The sequence below is a fragment of the Pelobates fuscus genome, chromosome 6 (assembly GCF_036172605.1).
Source record: "Pelobates fuscus isolate aPelFus1 chromosome 6, aPelFus1.pri, whole genome shotgun sequence".
NCBI lineage: Eukaryota > Metazoa > Chordata > Amphibia > Anura > Pelobatidae > Pelobates > Pelobates fuscus.
The window spans coordinates 292,216,357-292,240,588 of NC_086322.1; the positions used below are offsets into that span (position 1 = coordinate 292,216,357).

Sequence of the window (24,232 nt, forward strand, 5' to 3'; positions counted from 1 at the left end):
CATATAGCAATGTAACACTCTGGCTAATTTTTTTTTTTTTCTAGCTTGGCCGAGGAGGAAATCAAGACGGAGCAGGAGGTGGTAGAGGGAATGGATGTCACAACGAGATCCAAAGGTAAGGGAATCTGTCCCATATTCTTTGAAAATCTGGGATATTTGCAGAGTCACTGAAGTCCATTCTAAATTCTGTATCACTATGGCCTTCACTCAGACTACATTTCACAGCTATGTCTGTATTAAATGTTTTTTTTTTTTTTTTAGGTGCCGAGTGCTTTAATGGCAGAATTTACAAAAGCATTTATAACCTGATTGAGAAAGCGAGTTAAACACATAGTGTCCAGTTGCCTTCTCTAGCCCCTAGTATCAAATTCAGAATGTAAAATATACAATTTTATAGGCCATAATTCATATTTACTCTGTTTAGAGTTAAATTTTTTGGGGGCATATACTAGCATTTTATCTGTGGTTGTTTTAATGTTTATTATGCAACCCTCATGCCCTTATTATTTCAGTGTTTAGGGTTTGCTTACCTCTGTTTAGTTTTTTTTTTTACATTTTTGTTTTAGACATTTCAGCATTTGGGTAAATATATTTATTCACTTATTTTAGGGATCTCCGTCCCAATTTAGATAAATGTTTGAAATTACTATGTGGACCAAAAGCTTTTGTAATTTCTAAACGATTAATCTAGTACAAATGTTATTGACTGTGGTACATATGAACGGTTTAAAGATAAATGTTAATATTTGGATATGGCTTGTGTTTATTAATTGTTAATGGGGTGGAAATGTCCTGGCAAACGTGGTTACCAGGCAACTTCCTGTCTGAATCGGCAGTTTCATGGCCAGCAGGAAGTTTGGTGGGAGCCATGTTGGAACATCAATGAATTAATAAGTGCTTTGTTAATTCTTGTTCAAGGCCATAGGCGTGCGCAGCCTATTGCATTAGGGTGTGCACCCTAAGGCACAAGCACACGCCACGTATATATATATGTATGTATGTATGTATATATATATGTATATATACATATACACATATATACACACACACACATACACTGCTGTGTGTGTGTGTGTGTGCTGTTAGTGTGATGTGTATGTAAGGGTGCTGGTAGTGTACTATGTGGGTGAGGGTGTTTGTGTGTGCGCGCTTGTGAGGGTGCTGTTAATGTACTGTGTGTGAGGGTGCTGTTTGTGTGTGTGTGTGCACTTGTGAGGGTGCTGTTAATGTACTGTGTGTGAGGGTACTGGTAGTGTGCTGTGTGTGTTTGTTAGGGTCCTGTTTGTGTTTGTGAGGGTACTGTTTGTGTGCTGTGTGTTAGGGTGCTGTTTGGGTGTTTTTGTGAGGGTGCTGTATGTGTGGGTGCTATATGTGTGTAGGTGCTGTGTATGTCTGTGGGTGCTGTATGCGTGTAAGTGCTGTGTATGTCTGTGGGTGCTGTATGTCTGTAGGTGCTGTATGTCTGTAGGTGCTGTATGTCTGTGGGTGCTGTATGTCTGTGGGTGCTGTATGTCTGTGGGTGCTGTATGTCTGTGGGTGCTGTATGTCTGTGGGTGCTGTATGTCTGTGGGTGCTGTATGTCTGTGGGTGCTGTATGTCTGTAGGTGCTGTATGTCTGTAGGTGCTGTATGTCTGTAGGTGCTGTATGTCTGTAGGTGCTGTATGTCTGTGGGTGCTGTATGTCTGTGGGTGCTGTATGTCTGTGGGTGCTGTATGTCTGTGGGTGCTGTATGTCTGTGGGTGCTGTGTATGTCTGTGGGTGCTGTGTATGTCTGTGGGTGCTGTGTATGTCTGTGGGTGCTGTGTATGTCTGTGGGTGCTGTGTATGTCTGTGGGTGCTGTATGTGTGTATGTGCTGTGTATGTCTGTGGGTGCTGTATGTGTGTATGTGCTGTGTATGTCTGTGGGTGCTGTGTGTATGTGCTGTGTATGTCTGTGGGTGCTGTGTGTATGTGCTGTGTATGTCTGTGGGTGCTGTGTATGTGTGTAGGTGCTGTGTATGTGTGGGTGCTGTGTGTCTGTGGGTGCTGTGTGTCTGTGGGTGCTGTGTGTCTGTGGGTGCTGTATGTGTGTAGATGCTTTATGTGTGTGGGTGATTGTGGGGGGTGGAGGTGGGGTACATTACTCAAAATCCCCCCCCCCTTTACTTAATGTGGGGAGGGGGGATTCTTGTTCCTTGTCCCTGGTGGTCCAGTGGAGGTGGGGGCAGATCAGTTAATATCCCCCCTCCCTTGTTACCTTATGCCTGGGAGGGGGGATCCTTGTTCTGCTGCTGCCATCCCTGGTGGTCCAGTGGAGAGTGAACTCTAGCCCCGCAGGGCTAGAGTTCACTCACGCGAGATCTGAGCATTGCCGCGGCAACGCTCAGATCTCGCGAGAGGAACCCGGCGGAGCTGCTGGCAATAGCTCCGCCGGTCCTCTCCTGCCTCCCTCACTGCCTGTGGGTCGGTGGGGAGGGAGGCTGAGAGCAGAGCCGGCGTTTGGATAGCGCCGGCTCTGCATGAGCCGGCAGGGGGGATCCTGAGATCTCCCCTGCCGGTCTCAATACATAGGCGTGCCGCGGGGATTAGGGTGTGCCCAGGCACACCAGGCACACCCCGTGCGCACGCCTATGTTCACGGCAGAATATGGCTAAACTTAAATTTGTGTGGTTACAAACTGACAAATCTAATGGATAAATTGTGTAGCATCTTTCCCCACCCCAATACGATTTATATATTATTATTATTATTTTTATTTTTTTTTTAATAAGCAGACCACTATTAATAGCTTAGATGTTGGACTGACGTTTATGACCATTTATTGTGCGTTATTACATTACACACCCGGGTTTCAAAATTGTGTGTGTTAAAGTATTTAGCCTCAGACCCCTCAATGCTAGTCCACTAAACATCCTACTTCATTTTTAACATATGTCTCAAAGATATCATCCTTCTGGAAATCCTAACAGTCCTGTTTTGCCTAGAATTTTCCTGTAATAATGCTCTATTTTTCGAATTCTCTGTTTAAAAGCCAACAATCACGTAACAGTCTTTTTAGCTACACTTGTTCAGTGTTGGCACCATAACTACTTCACTTTATTGAAGTGGTTATAGCGTCCCTAGCAACGTCTTTCCATTAAGCATTAACCCCTTAAGGACCAAACTTCTGGAATAAAAGGGAATCATGACGTGTCACACACGTCACGTGTCCTTAAGGGGTTAAACCATATTTAATGTTTTATTGCTAAATGAGAGTCCACAGCAACCCATCCTCTCTGTGCTGCTTGGGCTAATGAGGAAGTGTTAGCTTAAGCAGTAGTGGGTGGCTGTAGTTCGCTCAGAGTGTCAGCCGACTGTTTTCAGCCTATCACAATGCCCATTGCTGGTATGGATCAGTATGCCTAGGAGGAAGTGTGTAATCTCTGCCTTGGCTACACTTCCGGTAAGGGCGGGACTGTGGAATCCAGGGACCCTTGATTCCCTCAGTCCCAACCCTACTGGAAGTTAAACTGCTCGAAAATGGTTTAACGCTGAATGGAGGGACAGTGCCATGGCCACCAGGCACTATAACCAAGTTAATGAGCTGAAATTGTTATAGTGCCTACTGTGTCCCTTTTAGTGTATGTGTGTTTTTTTTTTTTTTTATAACTTTATGGGCCCCTCAGTGGTGTTGACACCTCTTGACATTTTGGGATGTGCACGCTAACACATTCATTTGAGCATTTGAGCATTGGTTTATTTATTTTCTCTTCAGTTAAAGCTAATTTTAGTTTGCTTAATTACAAAAAGATACTGAATTCTGAGTGGCAGTTCATGTAAAGTCTGAGCTTTTCGCTTCTTTCTCTGATATCATCGGTTCATTGAATGAAGCTGCACTTGGAGAAAAAAGGCTGTTATCCAATGAACAAGCTCTGGGAAATTCACTTGGAGCATCGGCCAATGCTTCCAAGTGCAAGCTGTATGGTGGCTGAGTTCCGTACGGAATTAATGCAGTCACCAATCAGCATCCACCTTGGAAGCTAGTTGATTTGGTCAGATTGCTACATTAGAACAAGTAATAGAACCCAATGCATATCTTAGCCTTGGGAGGTAAGAAATCTAGTGCGAGGGAAGCAATTGGCATTACTGGTGACACACAGTGGCTGGAATGGAGTCATGGCTCATATCGAAGCTTGGCAACTGAAGAAACCCGTGTGTAAGAACTGGTCAAAGCATTCTAGCACGGGCAGATCTGCCTTGCATTGACCTTGAACAGTGCAAATATGTTTAATGACGTGTATTTTCTTTGGTGCCTGAGACTGTATATCTAGATCTTTGACTGTTCGCAGCTATGCCAGTGATTTTTGGCATTTTTACTATAAGTATATAACATCGTATCATAAATATCATATTCATAAATTAAAATATTTTTCACTTTATCGTCACTTCAACAAGTGAAGAAATAAAAGTAAGCTTTAGTGGCTGGGACGAATATAACCTGTCGCCATTTATAGCGGGTGAATCTTCATTTATTTATTTTTATAGTATTACGCATTAAGTACAGCATAATCTGATTTCTGCATTCGATATAAGTGCTTTTTTGTATTTAGCGCAGTTCTAAAAGCAGGTGGTTTTATATGAATGATGTTAATTTAAGGAAACAGATGTGTTTCACTCTCCTGTCTTCCGACCACAAAGTGGTTAAATTTTAACAAGATAAGAAAAGGTGTCATGTTGGCACAATCTTTTTGTATGTTTGTGCTCCTATATCTATATTTGCAGGCTGGGGTAGGTTTTATAACCGACATTCTCTTTAGTAAATTATATGGTCAAAATACAGGTCTTGTACGTTTTTGTGACCTCCTTGTTAATGGAGGTGTATAACTTTCTTTGCTATTAAGTAGTGAGGTTATTCCATAAGAAGTGTGTACTAAATACTGATTTACATGTTCTCAGTGATTCATGAAAGACACAGCTGTGGGTAAGGGGGTTGTGAGAGTGATTTACACTCCAGTTATGCAGATCGTTGTGAAATGCCACATCCTATACTGCCTGGGTTAGCCATATTTATAGTGAGTTTTAACTATAAGCTAGCAATTAAATAGCAACAGCTATTAATTATTTTATTTTTTATTTTTGTGTGTTTTACATTTTCACCACGTTTGCTTTATATAAAGGAGCATAAAGTTAAAGGATGATAGAAAATATTCTTTGGAATGCCTCTCTTTAAATGCATCCATTAACTCCTAGCAATACAACACTAAGAGCCATTGCGTTCCACATGTAAAAACGTATAAAAAACAGGGTCTATAAAAGATCCTGTGAGACCACGGGATGCCATGGGCATTTGTTGCACTTTGCTTATGGTAATATCTTAAACTTCAGCCATTGCTCTCTATGACTTGTTATAATGGGTGGGACAACAAGGCAGTTGAAAATGCAACAATGCACAGTTTTTTCCCCTTTTCTAAGAGGTACACAGTACAATTTATATTTAGAATGGTTTGAAATTTCAGTGCAACATGTTGCCATTGTTTATTTTCATAAAGATTATGTCTTCATAAAAAAAAAGAAAATCAAACATAACAGGTTTACTTTAGAGTGTTAGTATGTCATTTTAGCGGCAGGCACCGACATCACTGCTGTACTCTCACACATGCACAAGAGTACATCAGAAAAATCTATGGAGGATCCCGTGAGACCGTAGGATCCTCCATAGATACAGCTTATATCTCTGCAACACTTTTCAATGGCGGTAATTCCATCCAGTGTCAAGAAGTGACAGGCGTGGACAATATTCTAGGACAAGGTGGTCCCTACTTTGTCTCAGTATATCTTATGACTGGGTTGGAATTTCAGTGCTATTCCAACACAGTCAATAGGAGTATTTCATATAAGGGGCGGGTAGGCAGTGCCGCTTTAAGGTAATGTCTGACGCAATGTACATTTTTGTTTGGTTTATCGATGATCCCTTGCACCTATGATATCTAAAGACGGACCAATAATGTCTGTTTTTAGATATTCTTGAAGAATCTAGGAAAACATAATGCATTAAATAAATCTTCTGTTGTCTCTGATATTAGCCTTTCAGGTTGTCAGATTTGATTTTAGTTCTTTAAATTGCTGACCTATTCTTTGACCTATGCCTGGTAGATGGCTGGAAGGAGAGGGAGTTGATCAGCTCATAGGCTTCCCCTAAAAGGTGGGTTTTACGGTATATTTGTTGTAAGGACTGGAATCTAGGGGAAAGCCTGATAGCATTGGGAATGGCATTTTGTAAAATAGGTATAACTGTTCTATAGAAGTTCATAGATCATTCCAAAGTTTGTAGATTAGTCAATATCTCTTATTGGAGCTGAAATTGTGCTTGAGGTACCGTTCCGATGTATTTGAACTGCATTGTCCATGATTCTGTGTCAGCGTTTAGAGTTTCAAAGCATCATGGGTAATGTAGTTCCCAGGTATCTAGTTTAAACCATCACAAGTTTGAAAGTGCTTTTTGTTTGTTTTTGTTGTTGTTGCAATATTTAAGCGTCATTTGGTGTTCTCCAAGCTAAATAACAAAAGCTGGTCATGTCTGCTTCCACAAGGTTTTTTTGGGGGGAAAAACACAAAACATTATAATGCCGCATCCAGCCTAAAGTCCTGTGTTTAGTATCCTCTTCATCGCACATACCCTGCACAATTGTAAAGGAAAAAGGGTGATATCCACTGAATTAACAACGCCTCCGGATGTATTATGCCAATTTAGCAGCGTGGAAACATGTGGCTGAGCAAGCATAACGAACGGAGTTGGAATACTGTATTATTGACGTCTATTATTTCTATAGCTCCAACAAGGTCTGCAGCGCTGTTAGCTTACTGAAAAAAAAAAAATGAAAAAAAGGTCACTTTAGTAGTTTGATGTTAATAAATCAAAGAAAGAGTTTGAGGTCCTGGCCAACAGTCTTACAACAGAGAGCATATTTAATGTAGATGCTTTGTAAAATATGAAAAATAAGGGGCATTTAATGCGTCTTGGCATTGCAAATATTCAGGACTACAAACCTTTGCAGTGCATAAGTTAGTTATAACTGCATTGTATTCTATCTATCCATTATCCAAACTGAAAGGAAACATGTTGACTATTCCTCATGTTTTTTTTTTTTTTAAGGAAATTATCCTTGTATTCCAAAATGTAACTAAGGAATGAGTTGAAGAAACTGTGTTTCCAGGGGGAATTTGTAATGGGGTAAAAGGTGATTTATGAAGCAGCATATTTTGAAAGCCTATAAATGCAATCACGGTGTATATAAAACACATGGTAAGACACTATAGAGACCTTTTGATTTGAGCTGGTACACCTCAAACCCGTCATTGAACTGTAAGCTGCTATCAGCAACCATTTTGTTTGCTCTCCACAGGACACGTAACAAAATGGTGGCTAGAGGAATGTCTGTCACTAAGCTTCCCAGACTGAACACATTCTATGTTTTACATTCCATCTCACCAGCTTCTAAAAGCCACAATTTCAACATCAGCTAACACGATGGGCTTGCTTTGTGTCTGAGGACAGTGTGTGCAGCTTTTCTTCCTTTAATGTAAGCTGCGTATTCTAGTTATTTGTGCACTGATAACCCTTTGCATACCAGCAATAGAGTATCCTTTTCTTTTTGTAAGTAACTTTTTTATTGAGTTTTGCATAGCAATTTATATCGTATAGGAGATCCACAGAATCAAAACATTTGAAAACGAAGTAGTACCGCACAAGTGTGGGTCTTTCAACGTTAAAGCCATTAGGTTTCTGACCTCTTAGTATTACAAAGGCAAGAAAACACAGGAGAAAAGACCGAAAAAAGAACAGGGGAAGGGGAAGGAAGCCCTATCCAGACGAGCAGGAGACAGGACCCCATCTCCCACAAAAATAGAAGGTTTATGAAGAGTAATTTGGCAACATTCTAAACTTGGGGAATCAGCAGGGATATTCCTTTAGTTTCCATGGTGACAACTCTGCTTATATAAATTTGCCACCTTACTGATGGTAATGGAACTTGGTATGGTAATCCTTCCATTTGGCTTTCTTAGCGCTCCTAGTTTATCTAAAAGACCCGTTGCGGATTTAGGTTTAACAAACTTTGGCTTTTTATCTGCCTTTCGAGTAAAATAGCATAAACACCTATAGGATTTATCAGAGCTCTATTACATACTTCGCGAGAAGCGGAATGCCGGTGGGAAAGGGATTAAGGGGCTTGGGCCAGTGACGCAATTATATCACTAGCGCCACCAAATGGGGGCAGACCCAATCATTGGGTCATTGACCCAATCATTGGTGTGAATGTATGCCAGGCTCCCTGCACAATCATGTAAGGCCAGCCACTAAAGGCCCTTGGGAGCACTTTTCCCGTGAATCTTACAGGGTCCTAGTGCCGGAATTCCGGTGGGAAAGGGATTAAGGGGCTTGGGCCAGTGACGCAATTATATCACTAGCTCCACCAAATGGGGGCAGACCCAATCATTACTGGCAGATCAATAATCGTGACTGTTCTGTGGAAAATGCAGTGGTTGTGAAGCCTGGTATTTTGCCAAACATTAAAAAATGTAAGCAAAACAGGGAGTTTAAACCCCAAGGATATGCACCCCAACCACAAAAATAAGCAGCAGGGGTTATGATACTTTGAGTGCTTCTTTAGCTTGAGTCAAAATTACCTCCAACAATGCAAGGTTTCCAGATAACAAGGTCAACACAACTGCTATAAAATAACCTCTAACACTTTGCAACACTGTTCCTTTCTCACAAATGGCTGGGGTGCGTTAAGCTGCCATCTGCAGAGACTGTGGAATGCTGTGCCTCACAGACAGTCTTTGTTCTTTTCGTTGTTTAGCCGCATGCAGTAGTTGAGAGAGATTTTTGTGACATTTTTTTCTGTTTTCCTGTACTAGTGAATGTGCTGGACGGCCGCTCACAATGCACACTTTGCGGCCTAATACAATGTGTACTTTTGTGTTGTGCATTTGTTCTACCCTCAGTGGTGCCGTTTAACCTTCTCAGTTTACGTGTTCATTTTTGTCCTTAAAGCACTGACAGATTGCTAAATCCCACCAGAATTCTTTATTTTATTTATTTTTTATGTCCAACACCAGCTTATTTCGCACTTTGACTGTGATTATGATCGTGAAGAAACAAGGCCATTAAACTGCTCTGAGTAAATATAAAAGCAGACTTTCATCTTGAGGACAATTACTGTGAACAGACCATAATATAACCTGGGCTATTTGTCCTTTGCTTCTGTGCATTCCCCCCCCCGCACCTCCTCCTCTTTCTCCCCCGTGCGATTTGTAGTATATATTCCGCATAAAACAAAATAAATACAAAATCATATTATTATTATTATTGCCATTTATATAGCGCCAACAGATTCCGTAGCGCTTTACAATCTATTATTGATTATTTCAGTTTTAATTCTTTGTGTCCAGAAGAGTTAAAATTGAAGCCACTAACTGTTGCTTTAGTCTCATTACGCCTTGTGTAATAGGACAGGGGACATGCAGGGGCCCATCATGGGTCACAAGGTAGAGAGCCATGTTTTATCAAACGGGAAATAAAGGTTGGATTGTGTCCTTCATTACAACACTGCTCTGGAATTAGTTGGCAGTCGTTCCTTTCAGTGGAATGTAGGTTATTGTTGGCAATTCAGCGTGGTAACATTTACACAGTATTTTTTTTTATTTGAAGTTAAAAAGCATACTTTATTTCAAACATACGTAATTATTTTACGACTGAAATCCTGCTGTTCTCACCATTGTGTGAAGCAGGCATTTTTTTTTTCTGAAACATCCCTGTTTATTGGAAGCGTCCCATCCCCCCACCTCCCTCAGGCACTAGGAATTCCCCCCCCCCCCCCCCCCTAAGATGTGTAGGCTGACCATATCATGTCCCTCGACTGCACAAGTACAGCAGATTTCATTTATGTCGAGGCTTTCAAAATTCCCTTTCTGGAAGAAATGAACTTTAAAAATTGTTTAGTTGTTCACATATAGCCATTTCTGCTTATTTTTTCAGTTTATACTTATCTATAGACATAATAGGGATGCAAACGAGAAATGTATCCCTTCATTCTAGATTGTACATTTCATAATGACTTTGTGGTGGCGTACAACGGCGTTTGGCGACTTCGTTATAAATCTGTGATTAAAGCTTGTTGTTGTTGGTATCTAAAAGTCAAATAAGTGAATTTAAAATGCTTTATAAATATGCTCTAGACCAGGCTTCCCCAAAACTCCGGCCCTCCAGATGTTGCTGAACTACAACTCCCATGATTCTCAGCCTATCTATTTCATTCATAGAACCATGGGAGTTGTAGTTCAGCAACATCTGGAGGGCCGGAGTTTGGGGAAGCCTGTTCTAGACAGACAATGGACGTCTGACATTTTGTCACAGGTTTGTTTTCTTTCTCTCTAAATCCAAGACATTCTTCTCCTACCTCGCTTTTTTTTTTTACCTATTGGACAGCCTTTGAGTTGTTGATCAAGGGAGAAATGTACAATTTTGGGTTGGGTTATTCAGGGTACGGTTTGTGCTGCTTTGGAACCTTGTTAACCCCTTAAGGACCAAACTTCTGGAATAAAAGGGAATCATGACATGTCACACATGTCATGTGTCCTTAAGGGGTTAAAGGGACATGTTCAGCTGTTTTTTTTTTTCGGTTGCCATTTTTTGTAGTCCCTTACTTCCCGTAGCAGAAAATATAACGATAGTGACATCCATGGCGTGAAACGGAAAAACAAAAAAAGTGAAAATTCAGATTAAAAAAAAAGATGACATCCAGTAAGCTGATGGTTAGCAAACCTATCTGCTTCAGAACTTCCTAAAAAAGGAAAACTAGTTTAGGCTCAAGACTGCTAATATCTCCAATTTTATACTTATTTTGTGATATGCCCAAAATTTAGACAAGGCCACAAAGTACCGTTAATGTCTCCAGCACTACTCTTGGGTGATTGCCCAAATGCTTTTTTTTTTAGCTACTATCACACACATCATCTCTCATGTTAGTCAATTTTTGTCATTCTCGAGACTTCATTATTATGCAGCTTTGCAAGACTTGTAGTTTTTTTTTAAGTTTTTTTAAGAATATCGCTTAGCAGTGTTACAACCCCCGCTATCAGTGTCCTAGCTCATCCTATCTTGGTTACTACTTGATATGAGCGCATAGTTTTCATGACATAGAGGTTTCCATGGAAACTCTGCTTCGTCCTTTTTTTTTTTTTTTTTTTTTTTTTACCCCCTTTCAGAACCAGACCATAATCTAAGGCTTCTCCCCAGAGACTCTGATAACAATGTGTCTTTTGTTAAACTGTGGATATTTTATTTTTTGTTCTATTTTGTAAAAAAGAAAAAGAAAAAAAAAAAAGGATTTTGCTTGCTGTGCTAGCTTTATATAGAGGATTTGATTGTCCTTCAGTGTTTCAATATTCACTGTATACCATGGTGTCAAGTGAATGGAAATTCATGTGCATGCAGGCATAGATATTTTGTTCAGAGCTTAATTGGCCACTCTGGGCTAGAGCTGGCCCAATCTCCCCCCCCCTTCCCCCCCAATGTATTGTATGTATAATGCACGACTAGAGGGTTAGTCCAACCAAAAAAACTGTTTTTCTAAAACACTGGTTATTGTTACAGTAAACCTTTCTGAGTCAGCTAAGGGGTTAATCTCTTTGCAGCATTCCACAGAGAATCACTGTACAGACTGTCGGCACCATGACCACTTCAAACCACTGAAGTAATTATGTGCATCTTTGAGTAACCCTTTAATAATATATTCTAAAACAGTTCGTTAAAACAATAAATAAAGCTCACATTTGAATGTACTCATTGGCTTTATTTATTTGTTCTGGTACTGAGTAAGGTGTTTTTTTGGGGGGGGGGGTTTGTATGCATGTATGTATGTGTATACCTACGGTTTTATTTATTTACTTTTAATTAAAATGACTGTTTAAAAAGACTTTGTGATATGTACTATTTTAGCCACTGGTATCAAGAGGGTCCAAACATCTGATATCACCAGACAACAGAAGCTTTAGCAGATACAAAATCACCTTGTTTATGATTTTTATACATTCAAAGATAGATAGATAGTAGTGGATCCTCCTTCAATGTTTCGGGGGAACTTTGCGTCCCAGGGGATCCCTTGTTCCTCTCACTTCAGAGTGTATAGAACGTTACTGCTACTCTGCAAGTCCAGTGTTTTCTAGAAAATAATAACTTTAAAGGGACACTATATACTCACTAGAATAACTACAGCTTAATGTAGTTGTTCTGGTGAGTATAATCATTTCCTGCAGGCATTTTCATGCAAACACTGCCTTTTGAGAAGAAAAAAAAAAAAAGGCAGTGGCCACCCATCAGATGTCCACTAGAGATGCTTCCTGGGGCAGTGCTGCACATGACTGCCCAGGAGAATCTCTTATCAAGCTGGTATTTGGCCCTGCCCTCATCCTGGCTCCTGCCCAATATCAGCCAATCCAATGCTTTCCCTGTGGGAAAGCATTGGATTGGCTGAAATCATAAATTCTGATGATGTCAGCAGGGAGGCAGATCGGAGATGGGGCAAGTCCTGGCGGACCCCCGTAGTGCTGGAAATAAGGTGAGTTTTATTACCTTTTAAGAAGGCTAATTTGAATCCTATTCCTTTTAGACGCTGCAATAGGTAGTCTCCGCTCTAGTCCTTCTCTGCGCTATATGGGGGTGTAAATAATAATCCGTAAAACTTATTCCTGGATGATTCAGTGATTATTGAGTGATATAAAAACAAGCAGTCACCGTTTTACCTATCTGTCGTTATAATCGATTGGTGTATAATCCTATTTATTGTTTTTTTTGTTTTGTTTTTATTCTTCTAGGGCCGGCTCTTGCGTATCCAGAAGGTTTACCACCAGAACATGGAGACAGTCAACAATCTAGTGAGTACAACTTCAATAAATAATGCTGACAGAGTGTAAGGAGAGACTTGTACTGGTGTGTTCTCCAATACATAATAGATATATATATTAAAAATTAACCTGAAAGGGATTGGTCGGGAATACGTAGAAATGCCATATAGCCTCAGACTCCTCTGATTGCTAAATTTGGGTACCTAGCCTCAGTAACATGGCTGCTTCCAACTAACACGCGTGGACAGTGATTATGGTGTGTAAGTATTCTGCTGTGTTTCTGGGGAATATGCTGTCCAGATCTTAAAATCTCTGGTCAGTGAACCTAACCTGTACTCAAAATCTGCTTAGAGGGTACCTCTAAAATCTGCTTAGAGGGTCCCTTAAAGTGTGAAATAATTTGTACACAAGTGGGTTTTTTGTTTATTGCCCTCCCCAGCATGGGCTTTGTGCTAAAAATTGTCTCAGACAGAGTACATGTACTGAAGGGGGCCACATATCAAATAGAGTTTAGAATTCTGGCTAGCAATGTGTCTTTACCCAGAATCCTTAGCGACAGTACAAGCAAAGGTTCTTTGGAAACTGGTCTAGCGACCCAAGGGTTTTGTTGACGATTCTATGTATTGAGTGTCTTATCACGGACTAAAGATCTCCATGGAAACAGTGGCAGGCTCCCCCGTAGATATACAGGATAATATGGGTACTGCAACCTAAAAATAAATGTTATTTATTATTTTTGTTACTTATTTTTTGACGCTTCACATATACTTAAATAGCCTAATATTTCCTGTAGAATTGTTAACAATTTAATCTACTCGCAGAAATGTTTCTTGCTAAAAAAAATATATATAAAAAATAAAATAAAAATTAATTTTTCTTTGGTTGCTTGAAGTTCTCTTTTTTTCCTTTTATAACCTTAAAAAGTAATCTGCCCATTTTCTGCATTGAAGATCGGCGTCTGTACTCTATTGCAGTCTTGTGTGTTTTAGCTTTTCTTTGTTTGCCCACACACTGTTCCTGGAATCCAGCTTCCTGCAGGCCATTTGCTAATGATTTCCCACAATCCTTGTAGGCATTTCATGTCGTTCTTCTCCCCCCCCCCACCCCCCCCATTCCCAAACCTGCTATTCCAGTAATTTGACTCTTTCATGGTGTGCCTGAAATCCCTCTAAACAAACAGTTCGCAGGAGATTATAATTTGCATGTCCTTTAAGAGCGATCCTCCATGACTGAGGAAAAAAATGCTCAGTAATGCCTTGCTGCATTAAGCATTATATAGCATTAACCTTTTTCTGCAGAAATGTACAATTTATGTAGGTATAATCAGTATTTAAGATCAGCACGCCAAGCGTTAACAGGAGCAGGAGGTGGAGAGGGCCCTTCCCTTTGAAGCCTTGCATGGCATGTTGGATAATTTAACCCTTACACTATCAGAAGGGGATCATACGTTTTGGTGGGCTAAGGAGGGAAACCTAGATTGTAAGCTCATGGGAGCAGGGCTCCCCTCACCCTCTTGTTTGCGCTCACATTAATTTGTGCCATTTGATTGCTGTCTTATACAGAGGTAAACTTTGTTGTTTTATCTGCTGTAGACAGCAATGCCTTCCATGCCTAGCCACACCTCGGCTTGGTGTGATGAGGTTTGTATTCCCTCCACAATAGAGTGCCAAGAATAGCGTACCTTTGTGTATTAAACATGCCCTTTCTAAATATTGTAGTGCTCACATAGTATGGAGGGTGGCGTAAACCTTAAAGGGACACTCCAGGCAACATAACTTTATCAGAATGAAGTTGTTATGGTGTGAGAAGGCACTGGGCGCCGACTTTCACCTAGGGGTTAAACCGCTAACATATGGTTTAACCTCCAAAGCTGTCAGGCTGGCACCCATTAGCCCTGCCCCAACACCTTTGTTTGTTTAAGGGTTTAAACTGGAAGCGTTTGGACTGTTCCTTGGTCGTTTGATGAGAATTGCAGAATTGCTGTAAATTAGATAATCTCAAGAATCTCCCCACGCTATTGTGAATGTCTGCCGCATTGTACCTGGGCGGTGGCAACAGAACCAGTGCAGAACGTAGCCCATTTGGTTTCTAAAACCTTTGTGGGTTAGTACATCTACGGCTATTGGCCAGATCAGCTGCGATTTATTGGACACGCTTACATTTTATTCACAGCTGATTGTCAGCAATAGGAAAGAGCTGCTGGGCAGTATGCGGCACTCATGTGCGGCAAGAGTTAAATCAGTCATTGAATTGAAAGCAGGTTGTTTTACGTGCCTTCCCGATTAAACAGATTTTCTTCCAATAGGCTGCCCATCAGCTTTAATAAGTTATTTGTGCCTTAGAAAACATGGCAAACCTGGCAACTCCCTTTTCATTATTATACTGCCCTCCCAGGAATCAAAAATAAGTAAAAACATAATATATATAGTGCATGCTTGTGTGTAAAATAATAGAATTATTTCTGGTACAAGAAACACTCCGTCTTCCCCCACACACACAAACTAAACACACACACACACTGTACAATTTACAAGCCACTGGAATCCAAGAGAGTCCATGGCACACACCAGGAATACATTTCTGTGTGCCAGAACTAAATCATGACTCTCCGATGGCTAGTAGTTGGAATCTTGATCCGTGTGTGTATAGATATACAATGTATAGAAACGCATAGACACGATATAGAGGGCTAGTGCTCATGTAAAAGAGATTGTTTCCTGTTCACAGCTCAAATCCTTGGCATTTTGCTAATCACGCATCTGCTTTTTATTGAGGTTCAAGTGAATTGCTGCTCCCAGATTGTCTGTGGGATAAGTACTCTGTCTCCTGTGCATAGTGAATACACAGCTGGGGTGAAATGCTCAATTGTAGAGCAGGGTGTGGCCCTACATATACCCTAATTCATTATAATAAAATGCATTAAGCAGGTCTCTGACGCTCCCGTACAACCTAGACTGTGCCTTTTTAAACATGTGAGGGGGAGGGGAGCAGAGAGAGCTACGTGCAATTGTCGTCTCCTGTAGAGTGCAACTGATACAGCCATAACCACACAAAGAAGAGAGGTCAAGCACCTCCCCTGTTTATCTAATAAATTGTCTATTTACATTTATGCCGTAATAGTCATATAGTGTTTTTTTTTTTATATATATATATATATATATATATATATTTTTTTTTTTTTTTCACCCTACTCTGTTAAGCAACAGTACTTAATTTTTTGGTGGGGTTGATGTGGGCCATTTATTTAATTGCATGTTAGGATAGAGCACTTCTGTTGTCAGTACCAACCGAACCCTTTCAACGAGGGCACATGCCATTCTAGTGAACGTCAAATGTTAACTTGGCTTTCTAACTACCTCCTGGCATTTTCTCAAATTCCATCTTTTTTTTGTTCTTTTTTTTTTTGTCCTTTGCCCCACTTAAAGCAATTGTATTTCACTCTGTCAACAAAATGCCAGGTTGTTGACCCGAGGGGAGCTGGCACCTACGACCTTGGTCCTCCAAACATGTAGAGATTATTGAAATCCTGGCGTGTTGAATTTCTGGACAGGCCTGCTGTTTCTGGCGTAACTACGAGATTATCTGAAGAGCTGGAGTGAAATCAAAACACAATCTTTCCTCTTTGTTCATATTATTACTTTTCTTTCTGATAGCTTCCTTTCCTCTGCAGGCCTAGCGATATCCAAATCCTCTATATTGATACATGTAATTTATCCATCAGCTCCCAGTTCGGCTGAACGCCCCGGGCAGAAACGAAGATTCCCTAGTCCTCAGCATTCGTCCAATGGACACTCCCCTCAAGATTCGTCAACGAGCCCAAGTAAAAAGAAAAAGAAACCGGGGCAGTTAAACAGCAGTAATAAAGACCAGGTAAATGTGATTTGTAATTGTATAAATTCATCCTTTTTGACTTCCTCTTCCTCCGTATCCTGCGCAATTCACTGACAGCATTATGCATTTTAAAATATTTAATGGGTTAAAGAGACATTGTAGAAACTATAATGCCTTCATTGTTTTGAAGTGATTATAGTGTCTGGAGTCCTCTGGCACTGATTTATTACTTAACATTACATTTTTAATGTGTTAGTACTACATGAGAGTCCCCAGCAGCCCATTCCCTCTGTGCTGCTTGGCCCAACATGGAAGTATTTGCCTGAGCAGCAATGATTGGATGAGTATGTCAGCTGACCTTTTCTAACCTATCACAACACCCATTGTTGGTATGAATTGGTATGGCTAAAAGGAAGTGTATAATCTCTGCCTTAGCCACACCTCCAGTAGGGGCCAGGTATGGGCGTCCAGAAACCATAATTTAGTCTTAAACTGCTCAAAAAACACTACATGTGGAGGCAGCTCCAGGGGTCACCAGACACTGCAACCAATTCAGAGCCATGAAATGGTTATTGGTTATAGTGCCAACAGTGTCTGTAAAAATCTCATTAAATATAATGATGTTTAGCTATAATTTGCTAATAAAATGATGTCATTCTTTTTTCCTGGATAATCCTGTAACCAGTCAGACTTTCTGTTTCACGACTAAATATAACTTTTTACAATTTTTTTTTTTTTTTAAATAAAGATAATGTATGGTGTATGGCTTAGCACCTGAGTTGATTTCTTTCTGTATTTACACATCCCTTCTTTCTTAAACACCAACAGATCGGTCTCTAAAAAAAATCACCCATGACTTGTGTTAGTCTTCTTTCCATGTGATGCACCATTTTCTTTTAAATTAATATTAAAGATTTAGCAAGTCACATTACAATCCAGTTCTGTCCAGGCACAGCCCTGGCACACAATGCAAAGGAGGAGTAGAAATAGAAACATTGTTTAGTTTCTCCTCTTCTCTTCATGCTTTCACCATAATGACTGCCAGGTGCAATGATTGAGTTTACAATAGTAATTGACAGGCGGCCAAGATGGAAGCGCCCAGTTGCAGGATAAACAGTGTTGCATTTATAAGTTTACTTTTATTGTTCACTCTTCACAAATAGATATTTGTTAAATGTAGAGGGTAAGTAAACATAATATTAGAAATCCTCCCAGCCTTATTTAAAAGTTAATGGATCATGGAAACAATAGGCAAAATGCATATGCTGAAGTTTTATACTAATGCAACTCTATGGAGAGCATTCAGGATCTTCACGCAGACCATGGAAACACCGAACATCAGGACTGCAAAGATTGCTGGAACGTAACAGGAAGTGCTTCTAGTGCCTGACTGATTGACAGCCTATAGAGGAGTACTTAGGGACAAATGAAAACACAGTGTTTACAAATGAGAGACTGCACTGACCGTTTGTGCCTCAAAACCACTACATTAAGCTGCAGTGGTTCTGGTGTTTTGAGTGTCCATTTAAATGCTTGTCACAGTTTAGTTATGTGTTTCTGCATAAGCAGCCATATTGACTATTTGCCATAGGTTTTTCATAATTAATCCTCCCTGTTAAAGAGACACTCTCTCAGTAAAATTGCCTGGGTGTAGTGCCCATGCTGTTTTAGCTCTGCAATGTAAAACAGGGTTAAATACACCTCTAGTGGTTGTTTACCTAACAGTCATTAGAGGTGCTTCCCTTTGAGAACCAAGTCACTCTCAATCCCATGCTGCTCATCGAAAGCATTTGGTTGGCGAAGCTCAGAGATTTGCCACGCATGCGCACTAGCCTCTCAATTCTTTCGTACAGGGAAGCAATGGATTTGCAGAGATCATCAGCACTGACTTAATGTGAGTAAATCTAATAGTAAGGAGAACATTATAGCGTTAGGAATACAGGTTTAATTTCCTAATGCCATAGTGTTTCTTTAAGTTAACCCTCGCCTTTGTTGGCAGCTCATTGGTTGTGGATGGAAGAGAGGAGACGGGAACTTAGTTCAGGATGGTGGTGTACTTTGTTGCGCAAGAAATTTAAAGGGACTCTCCAGACAGAGTCTTTTACTCACCTGGTTCCAGCGCCGGGAGCCTCGTGAAGCCGCGCCCCCTATTTAGTCAAAATGACGAAATAGGCGGGCGCGAGCAGGGAGCAATCAGACGCTTCCATTTGGAAGCGTCATTGCTCCCTTGTGCACATGCGCGGCTTTGCCGCACATGCGCACATACTTCAGAGGGCGGCATTCATGCCGCCCTCTGAAGTCCTGAGCGCACTACCGCGCATGCGCGCGGTGTGCGCGGCCGCGAGCTGAGCTGAGTGACAGCTCAGCTCGCGCTCTTTGCCCGCCCCCTCTCCTCTGCTGACAGGCTGGAGAGAGAAGGCGCGCACACAGTGCCTTCTCTCTCCTGCACACGTCAGACGTATTTTAATGCGTCTGACGTGTACAGGGCCTTTTTAGGGCCCTGCATGATAGGAAGTCCCTCTGGTGGCCGTCTGAGTGACGGCCACTGGAGGTATTCCTATCAATCAATGTAAACCCTGTATTTTCTCTGAAAATACAGTGTTTACATTAGATTGCCTGCAGGGAGCTATAGATCTCACCTGAACAAATACATTAAGCTGTAGTTGTTCAGGTGACTATAGTGTCCCTTTAAATGCTTTGTAAAGAACTCCACTTACAGACAGGAAAAAAAAATAACAAATTATTTGGCAGTTCACGTCCGTTTTAACTGCATTCTTTGGAAGGTCAAAGAGATAGCCCTTCTTTCATTATCCAAATAAATAAGAAATAGGTATGTGATTTAAAAGAAAAGGTTTTGATTTAAATCTTTTCCAGGCAGGATGTCATAATGTGTCTCTGGTAAAAGCTTAATTTCTCTGTCTTCAAAATTCTAATTATGTTTCTTCAGTGACTGATACAAATGTATCAGTTCAGCCAGAATGGCTTCATTGCTAAATTTCGTCTTGTATATGCAATATCTCTGTATATACAGGGAACAAAAAAAACATTCACATGTAAATTACACCGCACCCCCTCCCCCCCACCCCCGCACCTCCTAAACAGTGAGATGGTTATGTAGTCTTGTCGTCTGTAAAATAGGTGGATGACAAGGTTAGCTCCAGGTAAGTTTAAAACTGTTTAAAATGTATAGATTTATAAATATACTTACCCTAATACCAGTCCCGAAGGCTGCAGTTGAGTGTATGTGTCAGCTCCCCCCCCCAAAAAAAAATCTTTATGATGTACTAACATATAGTATTGTGTGTGCATATATAATTCTGAAATGTAAAACTGTTGTTATGGTATTTGTACAATTTCTGGCCAAACTGTTACACTGGTTTTCCATCCTTATCATCCTACCCACCATGGAATTCAAACAAAAGCAGACCACAAATCTTAATAATATAGAATCATTTTAGGTTACTGTTGCCTATTAAAGAGGAAGCAAAAAAAATAAAAACTGGCTGATCGGTATTGTTCTCATACAGGTGACACAATTCTAGCCCCCTCCATCTTATTCTCAATCATAAAATGAGTACAACGAAACTAAGCATGAATGCATTAATTGACTCTAGTGTGTATTAGTACCTCCTAGTTTATTCTGGAGAGTGGATTTGGGTGCACCATTAATGTTTTGGGGTTATAACACCTCTTAATATATGTGTTTTATGTCTGGATCTTAGTCTGCAATCCAGAATAAATATGGTGTCACTAGGGCATGGTACCTCCTTTAATAATTAGGGCTTAGATGAAGGTCAGATTAATTTAGGAATACAGATAATACTAAGGGGTTTCCACGTTTTCTCTTACCACTGCACCTGTCGGCACTTTTAGGATGCAATATGTCGAACATACGTGCATGGCCTACTAGAGGAATGTCTACAAGGTGGACATTGAACTACAAAAACTCCTGGTGTGATTAGAAATCCACGTGCAAAGCTTAGATAGTCTGTTCATACCTGCGGCATGCAGTAATCCATTATTCCAAAGGGGCCCGATGAGAACAAGTTGTTACGTTTTCTAACTGTGGACACCAGAAAATGAAAGCCTACCTCTATCTGGAAAAACAAAGAAAACATAGCCCTTGTTGTTACAACGGTAAACCTGGAATCCCATCAGAAAAAAAGTAAACCCTTCTAAACCCGCCCAGACTTTCTGTGGCTGTCCAATCACAGATTTCCCAATGCAGCTCAATGAGAAATCTTTGCAAGGCAGGTGCTCTGAGCAATTGCTGCCTCTTGAGTTTAGCTCAACTGAGCAAAACAGACCAGGAAGTGACAGAACCGGTTGTCTGATTGACAGCGATGGGGAAGTAAAAAGGTTAAAAGTGCCAAATTCTATTAAAATCTGCAGTGTTTGTAACATTTTAAAAAAAGAGGAAACTGTCTTCCAACACGTAAAGCTATTCAGCAAACTGAAGTGCTTTAGAGGACTAGAGTGTCCCTTTAAGAGGGTAGTAAAACCCACTGGGCATAACAGAGCACTCTGTAAAGCACCATTTTTTAACTTTCAAGTTATTTTCAGTAGTGTCTTGCTTTTCTGGGTGATGTAGGCCTTAAAATTGAAAACTGGAGTCTTTTATACACATAGCAGTGTGACGATTAATCAGCCTGCACACGAGCAGAATTTGTTTTCCTTTAATGCCTAAAACGGAACGTTGAGATTTCTGGGGACACTCTCATTGGTTAAGCACCTTCTCATTGGTTGTTGTACTTGCATTATTTTTTAGCTCCATTCTTTTAATTTATGCAAAGATGTTTCTGGTCCCAGGCTGGCATTGCACATAAAGTATGCTTACTGTATGTTTGGCTTTGCTTATTGCACATTTATCGTCTTGCTTTTTTTGTTGTTGTTATTTACATAATTATCAAAAAAAAAAAATGTAACACAATTTTTTTTTCTTACCTACATTGCAGTCAGAACTAAGGCATGGTCCGTTTTACTATATGAAGCAGCCACTCACCACAGATCCTGTTGATGTTGTACCGCAGGATGGCCGAAATGATTTCTATTGCTGGGTTTGCCATCGTGAAGGCCAAGTTCTGTGCTGTGAGCTCTGCCCAAGAGTTTATCACGCTAAGTGTCTGAAATTGACAGCTGAACCGGAGGGCGATTGGTTTTGCCCTGAGTGTGAGGTAAGACTCATCACCATAACTACTACAGCCTTATGATGCCAGGTGTACACTGGCCTTGTTTCCTAGAAGTGGGGCAAACTGTTTCGGAAGAGATTGCCCCCTTGCCTGGTCTCCTTTATGGCTGGCTGTGAAGTGTTTTTGGCTTCTTCAGAGCTGCAAAGCCACTTGCCGATCCTGCCAGTCATTCATTGGCTAAGAGCATTAGCTGACACAATCAGCTAATAATTGCAATAGAAATATGCGCAGAACTTGCATTAGTCAGCCCGGAATCCCAGTGATACTGCCCGAGGTAGTATTACACCTCAGGCAGGAGACTGGTCAATGTCCTTATGGGCAGTGAAGTGCCATAGTGAAATGCGGCACATACAGTCTCCAGGCACCGTGACCACTTCAAATCGCTCAACTGGTCATAATGCTTGGAGTAATCCTTTAACAATAAGGAAAAGGACTGTTGCCTCACAACTTTTTTGAATTTTTTTTCCAAGTGCGAAAAAATGCTGAGTAAGCAGATGGAAGTAGTGTTCTTATTAGAACATCAACCGATTATTAAAGTTATTATTATTGCTATTTATATAGCGCCAACTTATTTGACAGTGCCTTACAATATTCTGAACGGGGGGAGATTTAACAATACATGAGACATTTCCAAAATGTTACAGATACATTGGTAGATGAGGACCCTGCTCAAACGAGCTTACAGTCTAGAGGAGGTGGGGTACAAATACACAACAGGACAACAACCTAACACGGTTGGAATATAGCAGAACTGGAGGTGAGAGTGGTCTGTGGCCCTTTAGGAGAGAGCAAGAGACAAATATGTGACCTAGAAGTTACTCTGAGAGGCCATAAGCTTTTCTGAATAGATGGGTTTTGAGGGACTTCTTAAACGATTGACAACTTGGAGAGAGTCTGATGGGGGGGGTAGGCAGGCTGTTTCAAAGGAAAGGAGCCACTCGTGAGGAATTCAGCAAGTGCAAGTTAGCAATAAGGGTGCGAGCAGCGAAAGTTTTAGTTTTTAAATATTGTTCACAGGTCACCTCTATATACATATAAAGGGACATTGTGTTTTTTTTTTTTTTTTTTTTTTTACCAGATTGTACAACTATGAATTTAATTTGTACAGAAAAAGTTATTTTTAATTTTAACACGTTTTATAGATTTTAGACATATTCTTAAATCATCCATTTTGTACCAAAACTACAAGCAATGTTCTCAAGACACAGACTGTAATTTGTTAATTCTTTGTAACCTTTATTTCCTTTTCATTTAAATAGTTCAGATATGTTTTTAAATCTGGGTAACACTAAAATGTGCAATGCTGTCTGTCCCGATCCTAGATAGAACTCAGTGGAGTCGTATTTATTAATGAAAAATATACACACGCAACTGATATACACCCGCAAAATTGTAAGCAAGAGACCACTGAAGAAAAAGAAAAAAACTAAATACAGTGACAAAATATTTTAACGTGCGCCAAAATGGCAACTCATTGAATTATGGGAAATAATTGCTGTGATGTTAAGTGGCCTGCTTATTGCAACAAAGTCTGTGTGAATGTTCTAAAATTAAAACGTGAAAAAATGGAAATAAGAGCGCATTGTGTTATACAACACCTGCACTTTATCTCTTATAAATATTCACCCCATTTGTATGTCTTCATACGTTGCAGTATTCCAAATGTATTTTATTAGTATATCTTTTTTTTTTTTGTAAATATGATTTTTATTTCAAAGATAAAAGAGTCATTCCGAGACATGCAAGTCTCCATGTACAGTTATTAGCAATATTCAGAACACAACGTGTGTCCAACCATAGAGAAACAATAGAGCACAAATATAAACTTGTGGGCGCGCAGGCCCCATGGAGCAGTGGACTCGCAGGTCCTCGTCAGTGATCAAAACTTCTCCGCTATGCTTCACATAACCATATTATCAGATGATAGCTGTCTCGTGGTAGATTGAATCTGGGGTCACATAAAGTCGTAATAGGCACTGTATATTCAATCACGCCTAAGATTCAGGACATGCCGTGTGTCCCTTTGGGAGAAAACAAAAGAACAAAAACACATTCTTGTGGGTGCGCAGGCCCTATGAAGCTCAGAGCTCGCAGGTCTTCTTCAGAAGTCTACAAGCAACATTTTGTCATGATAGCTAGATCTGTAGCTATCATGAGTTTGGTCTGGTGATATATAGGATCGTAATGGGCACTGCGAGTTCGGCTACCGACCAGGTCTTCAGATGTATAGGTCGGTTAGGCCGATGGGCAGAGTTGTGTACATTAGCCGTCAGTGCCCAGTGCTCATGATCATTCAGCCTAGTGTGTCTGCTTGCTCTTGGTTACGGGTCTCCGTCTCTCTAGTCA

General features: G+C 40.5%; 1 protein-coding gene across 6 annotated transcripts in view; it reads left to right on the plus strand.

Moving 5' to 3' along the window:
- Positions 1 to 24,232, plus strand: part of ZMYND8 (zinc finger MYND-type containing 8) — a 66,802-nt gene that overhangs the window by 14,392 nt on the left and 28,178 nt on the right. For all 6 annotated transcript variants that reach the window (XM_063459434.1, XM_063459433.1, XM_063459437.1 and 3 more), the window contains 4 exons: positions 45 to 115; positions 12,837 to 12,896; positions 16,588 to 16,736; positions 21,653 to 21,871. In XM_063459434.1, coding sequence (XP_063315504.1) covers positions 45 to 115; positions 12,837 to 12,896; positions 16,588 to 16,736; positions 21,653 to 21,871 — 499 coding nt within the window. The remainder of the gene's footprint in view (positions 1 to 44; positions 116 to 12,836; positions 12,897 to 16,587; positions 16,737 to 21,652; positions 21,872 to 24,232) is intronic.